This window comes from Anolis carolinensis, chromosome 2 (genome assembly GCF_035594765.1).
Source record: "Anolis carolinensis isolate JA03-04 chromosome 2, rAnoCar3.1.pri, whole genome shotgun sequence".
NCBI classification, from domain to species: Eukaryota; Metazoa; Chordata; class Lepidosauria; order Squamata; family Dactyloidae; genus Anolis; species Anolis carolinensis.
In genome coordinates, this window is record NC_085842.1 from 218180976 (window position 1) to 218194765 (window position 13790).

At 44.6% G+C, this 13790-nt stretch overlaps 1 protein-coding gene across 1 annotated transcript in view; it reads left to right on the plus strand.

The window, feature by feature from the left end:
- The window catches only part of gnb3 (G protein subunit beta 3), a 36032-nt gene extending 24689 nt beyond the window's left edge, over window positions 1–11343 (plus strand). Inside the window, exons 5-10 of the mRNA XM_003227101.4 lie at window positions 2580–2643; window positions 2856–3018; window positions 4531–4597; window positions 5707–5908; window positions 6046–6262; window positions 10411–11343. Of these exons, the coding sequence (XP_003227149.1) occupies window positions 2580–2643; window positions 2856–3018; window positions 4531–4597; window positions 5707–5908; window positions 6046–6262; window positions 10411–10517 (820 nt within the window). The 3' untranslated portion in view covers window positions 10518–11343. The remainder of the gene's footprint in view (window positions 1–2579; window positions 2644–2855; window positions 3019–4530; window positions 4598–5706; window positions 5909–6045; window positions 6263–10410) is intronic.
- The last annotated feature ends 2447 nt before the right edge of the window (window positions 11344–13790 follow it).

A 13790-nucleotide genomic window follows, 5' to 3' on the forward strand; every position in this document is an offset into this window, starting at 1 on the left:
TGACTCTCGTGATAATACATTCCTGCCACAGAGGAAGACACAGACTGTCAAAGCCTCTTCTTACCTCTTTTCTTGATGTCTGCTTATAGATAAATTGGCTTTTTTTTGTTTTGTTACTGATGTTTCAGATAGGTCAATTGGGCCCGTGTGAAATTAAACACGAAAATAAGGAAAGTGCATGCTGCTTGGAATGTAATAAAAATGAGCTGGGGCTTTCAAATTGTCGCACAAAACTTTGGGTTCATTTCTTTTCCAGTAATTCATATGTGTCATTCAATGCTGGGACAACATAATTACATTTATATATAGTCTTACAATTAAAAATGGCCCTTTGAAGGCCACCATAAGACTGAGGTGGCCCTTGATGAAAATGAGTTTGACACCCATGCATTAAGCTTTTGAATAAACCCTTAATTTCCATCTCCAGTAGAAAAGAAGGTTTATAACTTTGATTACTCTAAGGCAGTGATTCCCAAAGTGGGTGCTACCGCCCCCTGGTGGGTGCTGCAGCGATCCAGGGGGGCGGTGATGGCACCCATTAGGAGATGGGGCGGGGCCAGGGGAGGGGCGGGGCCTCTTCCGAAGTGCCGGAAACAGGGCTGAGCCCCCTGAGGCGCCTGTTAGGACAAACAGGGGGTGGAGCTAGAGGAGTGGGCGTGGCTTCTTCCCAAGAGCTCGAGACAGAGCTGAGAATCTATACCTCTCCTGAGGCGCTTGTTGGGACACAGAGGGCGGAGCTAGGGAAGGGGTGGGGCCTCCTTCCAAGAGCCCAAGACAGGGCTGAGCCTCTATGCCTCTCCTGAGAGGCCTTTTAGGACTAAAGGGCGGGCTTAGGGGTGGGGGCGGGGCCTCTTCCCAAGAGCCTCTGTATACCTCCCCTCAGGCGCTTGTTAGAACACGGGGTGGGGTATAGAGGTTCAGCCCTGTCAGGCACTTGGGAAGAAGCCCCGCCTCCTCTTCTAGCCCCACCCCCTGTGTCCTGGTAGGTGCCGCAGGACAGGGATAGAAGCTCAGCCCTGCCTCAGAGCTCATAACTCCGCCCATCCCAGTCCTGGCAGCCCATTTGTGGCCCCACCCACCTCCCCCTCCCTCTCCCAGCCCTGCATCTTGGACTAGGGGAGAGGCTCAGCCACACCCTCTTGAGCAGGAGCCACGCCCACCCCTCTAAGCCACGCCCCACTTTCCAGGGGGTGCTGAGTAATATTTTTTCTGGAAAGGGGGCAGTAGGCCAAATAAGTTTGGGAACCACTGCACTAAAGTAAAGGTTTTCCCTTTACTAGTTGTTCCCGCTCCCCAGTTTCAAAGTGCCGACCTTTTGGTCAGTTAAGTTTAAGGTTTAACCTGCTGTGCCACCGCGGGCTCCGTTAATTACACTATGTAATACAATTTTTGCTCCTGGATTATAAATGTCATTTCCTAATTGGTTCTACCATAAAAACATGGGGAAAGTTTATTAAACTGCAAAATAAAATTGTTTTTGCGGGAGGGACATCCTGCAGCAGATTTTGCTATAGTTTTTCAATTAATATCTCATAGAGTCTCAAGCAGTTTAACATAGTTTTTGTGGCAGCCACAAATGGAGACTGCCTAATGTCACTGGGGAGGGAGTTCCACAGCCGAGGAGCCACCACTGAGAAGGCCTTGTCTTTTGTCCCCACCAATCGCGCTTGCGAAGCAGGTAGAACTGAGATCAGGGCCTCCCCAGACGATCTTAAGGTTCTAGTAGGCTCATAAGAGGAGATGCGTTCTTGGATGATAGGTAGAAGCTCTTATGTGTGCCCATGAACTCAGAATCACCCTGCAGAATGATGCACCACTCAGCCACTGCAGAACAAATAACACAGGAACCTTTATTAAGTCAATGAGATCAACAAAAATGGTATTTATAATAGTTCTTCTGATTACAGTAGAGTCTCACTCATCCAACATAAACGGGCCGGCAGAACGTTGGATAAGCGAATATGTTGGATAATTAGGAGGGATTAAGGAAAAGCCTATTAAACTTCAAGTTAGGTTATGATTTTACAAATTAAGCACCAAAACATCATGTTATACAACAAATTTAACAGGAAAAGTAGTTCAATACGCAGTAATACAATGTAGTAATTACTGTATTTACAAATTTAGCACCAAAATATCGCGATGTATGGAAAACATTGACTACAAAAATGCATTGGATAATCCTGAACATTGGATAAGTGAGTGTTGGATAAGTGAGACTCTACTGAACTTACAGGAATGAGCAGTCATAAGCAGTCCTTTCTTGATCCATAAATATGCTTCAGCAGCAAACAAGGCCTCAGAAATAGTCAGGCCTCTCTGAGTACAGAGCCATCTTCTCTCCAGCCAGTACTCAGTAGACTCACACACACACAGAGAGAGAGAAACTGTTCAAACCAGTTCTCCAGCAGCAGGACAGCAACAGTTGCAAACCGATTCCCAGGTCCTTGCAAATTCAGCCAATCGGCTTCATGCATTTGATTTTCCAGACAACACACATATAGTATCCTTGCAAACCATGACACTTCAGACCCCATTTAGTACAGCCATACTAACATGCTTCTGCTCTTCTCCCTTAGGCTTATGGTCAGTGCCTCGCAAGATGGAAAGCTCATTGTGTGGGACACATACACAACCAACAAGGTAAGGGCTTCTTACACAGGTAGGTAGATATTCCACAGGCCAGAAATACCACAAAGGAAAGGGTAGGAACTCCCCTGAGAGCTAATGGCACGTCATCCCGCAGACTGCTTTCCTGTCTCTCAAGTCCTACCTACTACAGCCAACGTTTCTTTCTTTCTTTTCCAACGGAGTCCAAACTCACTTTGGATTTCCGCCCTCTCCTCTGACCTCAGGTCCATGCCATCCCTCTCCGCTCCTCCTGGGTCATGACCTGTGCCTATGCCCCATCAGGGAATTACGTGGCCTGCGGAGGTCTCGACAACATGTGCTCCATCTACAACCTCAAGAGCCGCGAAGGGAACGTGAAAGTCAGCCGGGAACTCTCGGCACATACAGGTGAATATTTGGGCTGGGCACTGAACCATCCAGCACAAGCTTGGAAAGCCTGTAGGTTGGATGGTACACTCTCTGAAGCCAGAAACCAGGTTGTTGGGGTTCTTACTGTTCCTCCATATGACTTACAGAAACAGGATAAAGCACCGACATTATAGAAAAAATGTAGATTTATGTAAAATTAAATAAATATGCTTTGTGCGAGCCTAAAGCTGAGGGACAATGAGTTGCACTCTCTCAGGCTGGATCTACACTGCTACATAATCCAATTTCTAGGAGCCCCAGTGGCACAATGGGTTAAACCCTTGTGCTGGCAGGACTGCTGACCGACAGGTTGGAGGTTCGAATCCGGGGAGAGCATTTGAACTCCCTCTGTCAGCTCCAGCTCCCCATGCGGAGACATGAGAGAAGCCTCCCACAAAGATGGTAAAACATCAAATATCCGGGCATCCCCTGGGCAACGTCCTTGCAGACGGCCAATTCTCTCACACCAGAAGCGACTTGCAGTTTCTCAAGTTGCTCCTGACATGAAAGAAAAAGAGAGATTCTGTTTCTGAATCCAGACTATCTACTTTGAACTGGATTGTTTGACTCTATACTGCCATATAATCCAGTTCAAAATGTTAGGATTCTCAAGCTGTTAGGGAAAAACTACCCAAAAACAGCAGAGCATCCAAAAATATGCAGAGACAGGATACTTATAGTTGAGCATTCAGCTCACAGCAAGCAGAGCATGAAGTGCCATGTCTATAAAGAATTTAGAGTTTAGGAGGCAAAGATCCAGAGTTCAATCTTTAAAATCACAAAAACTTTATTTACAAAAATAATATCTGTATTTCTTAATAGTAAAGAACTGGACCTCAGCTACACTAACCAACCCCATGTCTTCTGAGGTTCAAAAGATAGGGGAAAAACAGCAGGCACGACATCTTTCCTGACACACAAGCAGAGAGAGATCTCAAAACACACAGCACACACGAAGATGCAAAAGTAGAAATCAAGGACAATAGACATACTCCTGCAAAGTGTCAATTCTACACAACTAATCAGAATGAAAGCAGAAACAGAGAGGAGAAAAGAAATAGATACATTCCAACTGTCATTCAGGAGGCAGAAAGGATTATCTCAGCCTATTCTAAACTAGCTAACTACTTCTCATTGAGGACTGCAGACTTGGGCAGTGTGGAGTTGAACTCCAACACAAAGCAGGTAATCTAGATTCGGAAACTTGATTATATTGCAGTGTAGATGGAGTCTCAGACATTATGTCAGTGTTGTCCCAGGTACATCCAATTGGTCCATGAGCATAAATATTTCCCCTGAACGTTTCATCTGGCAGATGGAGGGTCATTTGGCTGTTGTGCAGGAGCTGGTCTGAAGCCTTTGGTGCTTATGTTGGGGAATCCAACATAACCAGGCTAGTGGGACCATGATGCATGCTAAAATGTGTATAGGGTTTGGGCTTTTGTGCATATAATGTTTTCTCTCCTCAGTAATAATCACATTCTGTTATAGGCTACCTCTCCTGCTGTCGATTCCTGGATGACAACAATATTGTGACTAGTTCTGGAGACACTACATGGTAGGTCTATCCACCCAGTGTATGGGAATGGAAAAATTGAAGAAAGGGGAAGGGGTGTTTTTCCGAATTGCTTTTTTAAAAATAAAATTAGAAAAATAGTTCACAGGATATTTTCCTTTAAGTGATGACTTAAATATTGAAAATGAGGTGTTCATAAATTTACTCTGTCCATATATTTTTTTTAAAAAAACTATATAGCAGGTAGTTATAGGTAAGACTTAGCATGGTTTTAAATGACAAAAGAACAGGAAAAAACTGGGAGTTTTTGGTCATCCTAGAAGTGCCCTTAGGAGGTTGTAATAAATAGAAGCTTTACCCCAGTTTCTGAATCAAGATAAACCCTGCAGTATAATAAAGTGTCACTCTGGCTTGTGTAACAAGTAACAGTATCTTTTCTTCAGTTGAAAAGATCAAACAGGGCAACAATATATATAGCAATCTTTCTGAATTCACACAGAGAACATAGTAAATAGACAGTCCCTTTAAACAGTCTTTAAATATGCCTCATTTGCCTTATAAATAATCAGGCTTTGGAGAGTATGGCAGCCATTTCCTTCCTGACCATTTTTCAGTCAGCATCCTCTTCCCTCTCTGAGGTGAAAGTGGCAGTTAAAACAGTTTGTCTCAACAGCAAGCTAGAGACAGCAGCCAATCGGAATTCTGGCTCCTGACTGGCTCAGCCAATCAGCTGTCGCCACATGCCAGTCAACTCACCACATCATGGTGCCTCTTTTACAAATCCTCACAATATAGCAGGTAGTTATAGGTAAGACTTAGCATGGTATTAAATGAGAAAGGACAGGAACAAAATCTGAGAGTTTTCGGTCATCCTAGAAGTGCCCTCAAAAAGTTTTATGGTTACAAAACCAAGACATGGCATTCTTAGGTCTAAAGTTGCTGATTTTATTTCCTATATAGTTGTAGTTATCTTTTTGTATCTTTGCTTGATTTGTTGGCGGCCTCGACTTCTGTTCTAAGCAAAGGTGTTTTAAAGGAAATGTTTGAAATATGTGATGTGCATAAATACAAAATCTCAGACAAGTGCGCGTCCCAATTAGACGAAGCCTCGTCGTTCGGAGTGCCTGATGCCTTCCTTCTCCTTCCCACAGTTGCCTCTGGGACATTGAAACTGGACAGCCGAAGACAACCTTCGTAGGCCACACTGGCGACTGCATGAGCCTGGCTGTCTCCCCAGACTTCAAGCTCTTCATCTCTGGGGCCTGCGATGCCACAGCCAAGCTATGGGACATCCGGGAGGGAACGTGCCGCCAGACGTTCCTGGGACACGAATCGGACATCAATGCCATCAGTGTAAGTTTCCTCGAAAGGCCAGGGGCCCCAGGTTGGAGGGTGGGCTGTGGCACGGTCACGGCTGGAGGTAACAGGTACCAGGAATGGAAGAGACTGAACTGTAGGATAGACAGGAATTGTTTATCCTCTCTGTGCAGTTCTTCCCCAACGGTGAGGCCATCTGCACTGGCTCTGACGATGCTACCTGCCGCCTCTTCGACCTCCGAGCAGACCAGGAGCTCATTACCTATGCGCACGAGAGCATCATCTGCGGAATCACCTCCATCGCATTCTCCCGCAGCGGCCGCCTCCTCCTGGCTGGATATGACGACTTTAACTGCAACATCTGGGATGCTTTAAAATCAGAGCGTGTGGGTGAGTAGTCCTCAGATTCACACCTCTAGTCATGCATTCCTGCCACTGTGCTGTATGCACCTCTTTCTCAGAAGAGCCAGCTCAAAAACAAAGGTATTTTGCTTTCTATCATATGGGGCAAGGAATTCCCTTTTCATTTGCTGAGAGCTTATATCAGTCCATGACATGGCCAAAGCATTTGGGGGGGGGGGTCATACTAAAGAGAGACAGAACATGTACAAGGTTTCTCGTGCTTAAGCACAGTCTCATATCAAACACCCTCTATTCACAGAAAGCTTGATGTTCAGGAAAAGGGGGCACAGGGACTACCAAGTCAAGTGACACCTTAGAGCAGAGCTTTCCAAATTTTTCATGTTGGTGACACACTTTGTAGATATGCATCCTTTTGCGCCACGGTAATTCAGTTTTACTGGCAAACTGGAGGTTAAACCAACCAACAAGAGTTTCCATACAATATATATATATTCTACTAGCTTGGGAACCCAGTGATGCCCGGGTTATTTGATCAAGGCACCATTTGTCTTTGATTGTTAGGCATTCTCAGTTTGGAGCAGGTGAACTTCAATTCCCAGAATTGTGGGTCAATCCTCCCCAAACCCTGCCAGTATTCAAAGATAGCCATTTTGGGTCTGTGTACCAAGTATGGTCCAGATCTGTCGTTGGCTGGTCATCGCCTGGCTGCAGTGCTCTCTGGATGGGGGTGAACTGCTACAACTCTCAGATTCCAGGGCCAATTGTCCCAAAACATCTGTCAGTATCCACAGCAGGCTATGTTAAGTTTGTGTGCCAAGTCTGATCCAGATTCATTGTTGGCTGGGTTCAGTGCTCTTTGGATGCAGGTGAACTACAACTCCCAAAATCAAGGCCCATTCCCACAAACCCCTGCAGTATGTTCAGTTGGTCATGAGGCTTCTCTCTGCAAAGTTTGGTCCTGGTCCATTGTCGGTGGGTCACTGTTTCTCAGAGCCGGCCCTAGGTATTTTTCAAGTGTAGGCGAATAGAATTTTGGCGCACTCTCCCCCCCCCCCAACCAATCACTGAAAAATAAAAGCGTTGGATAAGTGAAAATGTTGGATAATAAGGAGGGATTAAGGAATATCCTATTAAACATCAAATTACATTAAGATTTTACAAATTAAGCACCAAAACATCATGTTTTACAACAAATCAACAGAAAAAGCAGTTCAATACATGTTAATGTTATGTAGGAATTACTATATTTGCGAATTTAGCACCAAACATTGAATAGGGATATTGGGCAGTGTAGATAACCCAGATAGCCCCCGGTATTAAAAAAAACTCTAAAATCAGGACAATAAAGAAAGAACAACACTCTGAAAACAGGAGAAAGCCAGACAGTAAACAATCAGGGACAGCTAACACCTCCCAAAAAAAGATTCTCCCAGGCAAGAAGAAGCCAGGCCTTGAAGCCATAGGGCCAGTAAATGCTAATCAAGGTGATTAATTCGAGTTATTTCTCCCACCCTGGACCTTCTACAGATGTATAAACCCCACTTACCTCACAATCTCTGAAGGCCCCAAAGGCGGGCCCGGCACAGGCACCCGGGCAGGCCCGGCGCTCCAGCGAGTGCTGGGCCACCCGGTAATTGCTGGGCCACCCAGTGCTCGCTGGGGCGCTGGACAGAAAGGGAAGGCCTCACCAGGAAGGCGTTTGGCGGCTTCTCTCCTCTGCAAATCGGCGACCTCGGCTCCTTCCTTGAGGAGGGAAGCGCGGCGACGGAGGCAGGCTGCAGGAGACAGGAGTTGCTTCGATGGTGCCCCCAACAAGATGGCGCCACAAGCAACTGCCTAGTTGGCCTGGTGGTTGAACCGCCTCTGCTCTTTCTCTGGATGCAGGTGAACTATAACTCCCTTTCCCCCAAACTTGTCCAATATGCTCTTTTGGTTATGGGAGCTCTGTGTGCTGGAGTGCTCATTCATTGCAGGTGAACTATAAATCCTAGTACCTACTACTTCCAAATGTCCAGGCCAATTCCCCTCAAAACCCACCAGTATTCAAATCTGGGCATATCGGCTATGCATGGCAAGTTTGGTCCAGACCCAACATTGTTTGGGTTCATAGCATTCTGGGTGTAGGTGAACTACAACTCCTGTACATTCCCCAGTAGGAGTTCCAGTGCTCTGACTTGATGCAGGGTGAACTACAACTTCCACCATGTGGGGTCAATCCCGCAAACTCCTCCAGGAAGTGTAGTTTTGCTGTGTTTGTTCTGCAGACAGATTAGAAAGGGAAGGGCAGTAGGCAGGGTCATGCAAATTTCACACCAATGGAGAACCCTGGGATGCCTGCCTGTGGTGGTGGACAATGCAAAATCTAGGATGAAATGGTCCCCAAATGAAAGCATTCCTTAAGTGGTGGGCCATAGTGTTTGGGAAGGACATTGACAGGGTTTGAGCTGCATGTTCATGGAGCTCGCTGTAACCGCAATGTCAGTGGAAAAGAGTGACTTGGTGGTTCCTCAGCACTGGGAACTGCAGCCTGTTTGTGGAGGCCGGAGGCTGTCTGTGTGAACAGACACCCATGCCACATACACACACATATGGTTTTTCACTTTTATTATGGATATATATATATATATAGATAATATAGATATAGACAATATATTATGGATAGATATGCATCTCAATCAATGAATTGTGCAAGCTATAAAAGTTATAACACATTCAAACAGTGCTAACTTGTTTATGAGAGTGGAGGGAGAACATTTTTCATGTGACACACCTAAGGACTGTTGGTGTCACACTACTGCAGTGGTTCCCAACTTGTGGGCTGCGAGACCTAAAATTAGGTCTGCGAGACATACAGGGGGGGGAAATGTTTCTTGATGTCTTTGTTTTTAGGCCTGTTCCTGAGGTTACTTGGGATGCTGATTCAGAAAATTGTATTGGCCAGACCACATCAGCAATAGATTACTAAATACGGTTTTCTATGTGTGAGCAGATGGTGACTACTGGATGGCATATGTTCTGTAACAGAAACTAGAGCTGATGTGGTCTATCCAATGCAATTTTCTGAATCAGCACCCCAAATAACCAAACCAAATATAAAGTTGACCAAAAACTGATCCATAACCCTTTTGATACTAATATTGGAGAGTGGTTCCTGGTCAAAGTGGTCCCTGTTAAAAAAAGAAAAGAAAAAGAAAGAAAGGTTGGGAACCACTGTACTAGTGTGTTTCAACACACAGTTTGGAAAGATCTGCCTTAGAGAGATCATTTGATACAATTTGGTTGCTGTCCACTCTCAGATACATGGTCCATAGGCTTCAGTCCATGGGCATTTAATGCTCTTAATTTAGAAGTGCCTGGCAAGAGACCAAAGGGACGACTGAAGCTTCGCTGGCTAGACACGTTGCACAATGACATGGATGTTGGATATTAAAGATGTAAATAAATAGAAGCTTTACCACGGCTTCTGACCCAAAGTTTACTTTGCAGTGTAATAACATGCCACTTAGGTCTGTAAAATAAGTAACAGTAACTTTACTTCAGTTACATAGGTCGAGCAGAGCAACAATAGTCTCTCTGGCTTCTTACAGAGAACAGAGGGAATAAACTGTCCTTTTTAAAACAGTCTTTAAATATGCCTCATTACCTTATAAATGATCAGGCTTCAGAGAGTCGGCAGCCATTCATTCCCTAGCTCTTTGCTATCTGAGGTAAAATGCCTGCTCAAACCGTTTCTCTCAGCAGCAAGCCAGAAACAGTAGCCAATCAGAATATTGGCTCCTGGCACACTTAGCCAATCAGCTGATGACACATGTCTTTCCAGTCAACCCATTACATCATGGTGCCTTTTGCAAATCCCCACAATGAAGACTACTCAAATACACCCTGATGAGGTGCACAACTGGGTGAAATGGCGCCAACAGACCAGTAAAGCGGACCACGCCATCAAGAGGGACTAACGCTGAAGAAGAAATTGACTAATAAACTTGCTTGACTATCAACAAATCTTCTGAAGATGTCAACCACAGATGCAGGTGAAACATCAGGAGAAAATGTTGCTAGAACACAGCCCGGAAACCACACAACACCCCATCACGTTACCTGCCTGTTATTGAGAGAAGTTAACATTTGAAATCTGAAATGTGAATACAGATTTTTTTGTTTTCTCTCTTGTTCAGGAATCCTGTCTGGGCACGACAACAGGGTGAGCTGTTTGGGAGTAACTGCAGATGGCATGGCCGTGTCTACTGGTTCCTGGGACAGCTTCTTGAAAATCTGGAACTGAAGATGACGCGAGAGAAGATAACAGGGAGCCCTCCCCAGGCATATTATATATTGAATACGACTACTACTATTACTGACATTTCTGCTTGTTCTATGCAGACCTAACAGCCCAAAAGACACTTCCCTACCTAAAGGAGAAACTTGGAGAGAGGGTTCGTTCACATAGGCCAAGTTTCTCCAAGCCCTCTCCCTTTCTCCCTGCCCCAGCTCAGGGGTCCCTCGCAACTGTGACTGTTTTCAGGGTGATGCCTCAGTGAGACGGGGCCTCCTAGGAGCCCTGCCAGGAGCTTCCTTCACATGAAGGTACAAGACACAATGAGATCCCAAACAGCTTTCTGAGGCTCCGGTATCAAGAGGCACTCTGATCCCCATTGGGGACTTATTTCAACCCTTTCACCCACTTGTCTTCCCAACAAGGTCCTCAGACACATCACAGGCAGTTTAACTCCCTCCAGGATACATAGCAAATTTCAGTCACGTGGCCTTGTGAGGCTACTACAGCTAGGCTTCTGCATTGATCTTTATTCACTTTTCTTTCAAATAAGGGCAAGGGAATGATTTAGCTCACTGCTTTAACCTATACATTGCACAGGGAGGGTTGCTGCCCGATCTTGAGCACCAGAGCCAGGGAGTGGTTAATGTAAATCCTATTTATTGTCTGCCTGTAGCCATCCCTTCTCACACCGCCCTAGAATTCCTCGCCCATTATGTACTGTTTATGCTTCCTACGCCATCATTCTTTTGGTTTCCTTTAGCCACTGCTTTGAGATGTAACTGTATCATACAGGAGTTTTATAGCCCAGGCAAAATAAAGTTGACACATAAGATGGACTGACTCAAGATTCATCTTTTGGGAGATTTTGCCAGGAAAGCCAGTATAAAACTATTAGACACTATCTTGGGGACCCAGCGATGCCCGGGTTATTAGAAGACGACATTGTTTGTTTTGGGGTATTAAATATCAGTTAAGTTTGGTCCAGATTGGTCGTTGGCTGGGTTTAATCCTCTTTGGATAAGGGCGAACTACAATTCTCTCTTTCCCAGGGCAATCACCCCTAAACCTTGGCAGTATTCACAGTTGGCCATGTTTGGTCTATGTGCCAAGTCTGGTCCAGATCTCACGTCAGCTGGGTTCAGTGCTCTCTGGATAAGCGTGAACTATAACTCCAAAATTCAAGGTCCATTCCCACTAACTCCTGCAGTATGTTCAGTTGGTCATGGGGCTTCTCTGTGCCAAGTATGATCCCAGTCCATTGTCAGTGGTGGTCACAGTATCAGTGAAGGTACTGCAAGTCCCATCATCCGTGGCAAGTGTGGTCCAGATACATAATTGGTTGGGGTAAGAGTGCTCTCTGGATGTAGGTTAAGTACAACTCTTGTAAATCATGGTGAATGCTCCCAGATCTCTTGTTCAGGTGCTGATCAATTCCTCTGTTAGCTGTGTGCCATTGGAAAGGGTAGGAAAGGGTTGAGGGAGAAGCAATGGGCGGGGTCATGCAAATTAAGGAACCCTGGGATGTCAATTCTGGAGGAAAACATCTAGGAGGTAATTGTTTCTGCATGAAAGCCTTCACTTGGCTGGTGGGCAGGATGGTGTTTGTGGAGGACTTTGGCAGGGTTTGGGCTACATGTTTATGGTGCTCACTATAACCTGTATGTCAGTGGAGGGAGGGCTATTGGTGTATCCTGCTCAGTGGGAACTATAGCCTGTTTGTGGGAGCCAGAGGCTGTCTGTGTAAGTGGACACCTCTGCCACATACACACATACACATTTCACTTTTATTGTGTGTATAGAAAGATAGATTATCAAGGTTTGAGGACAGTAGCATGGGTTCAGGCTAACAAGGTGGAGAACAGGGCTGGGAAAGCTCATAACTTAGTTATTTTAACAGCAGCTGAGAAGGAAGTGTTTTGTGATTCTCACTGAAGGTTGGGTTGCTGACCTGAAAGTTGCCAGTTCAAATCCACAAGATAGTGAGTTTCCATCTGTCAGCTCTAGCTTGCGGGGACATGAGAGAAGCCTCCCAGTAACACATCCAGACGTCCCCTGGGCAACGTCTCTGTAGACTGCCAATTCTCTCACACCAGAAGCGACTTTGCTTCTGACACGATTAACAAAAATCATACACCTATTCAAACCGTTGCCTGCTGTGTGTGCTTGTAAGTCCTATTTCTCATATGCTCTACCCTTAATAGTAAAAGTTTTAATAGTTATATATTTCAACAAATTAAGTACTAAGCAAGGGCAGTGAGTTAGGCACTAAAAGCAAATAACATTTGCCACTTCTGGAAGAAAAAGGAAGTTCATTTCCCTTTCCTAATCATACTTCAGTAAATATGAAACAGGAAATAATGCTAAAAAAATAATTATTTTGAACAATGAAAGGATCCATTCCAATTCCTAGATTACTTTTGAACTCTCGATTATCCGAATGCATCTTTACAATCCTATTCATATTCTCTTTATAAGATTCTCGTAAACAAAGCATTTCAAATATAGGATCACTCCAGGCATCACATGAAACCACGGTTTGCTTTGAATGCGAGAATGTTTATTTTCTCATTCTATTCTTTCAGCATCATGCTCATGTTTCTACTGTGTAGGTGTGGTTTACAAATTGAGATATTACTTCAGGTCATGACCAGCATTTATAAACACCTTCAAGTCATAGCTTACAAGTTTATGCTTTGCCAACTGATTGCAAAAAAGAATGGTTCATTCAGACATTACCTTAAAACAGTTTTTCAGTTTTGCATGATTGCTGAATGTCTTTATTGCAGCAAGTCTGGATTATATGTATTATATTCCATATCATTATGCAAACAGATTAGGCAGATAGCAGGATGCTTACAATGCTCTGATTAGTTTGAGGTCTAGGCAGGATTTAAGGTTCCTTCCTAGCTTATAGATGAGTGTTCTCAGCAGCAAGATGCAAAAGCCCATGTGCCATCTTAGGGCACCCTAATAATCTTGCTGTTTCCATACCTTTCCCATCCAAACAGAAATTCATAGAAAAGGCAAAAAGGGAGATGTCTCTTGGTACAACAGACACAAGATGTGATGTGAGTGATACTTCTGAGCACAATAACAAGGATGCTGAACGGCTTGCACAGAACCAATTCCCCTACTTTGTAGTAGATGGTAAAGGCTTCTCTCAAGAAGCCAATTAAGTGTCTAGCAAAATAAAAAATAAAAAATGCAGATTACACACTTGGATTTTTCTTATAAGAGTCTAAAGCAAGTGTTTGCCCACATACACAGTAGAAGGGTCTC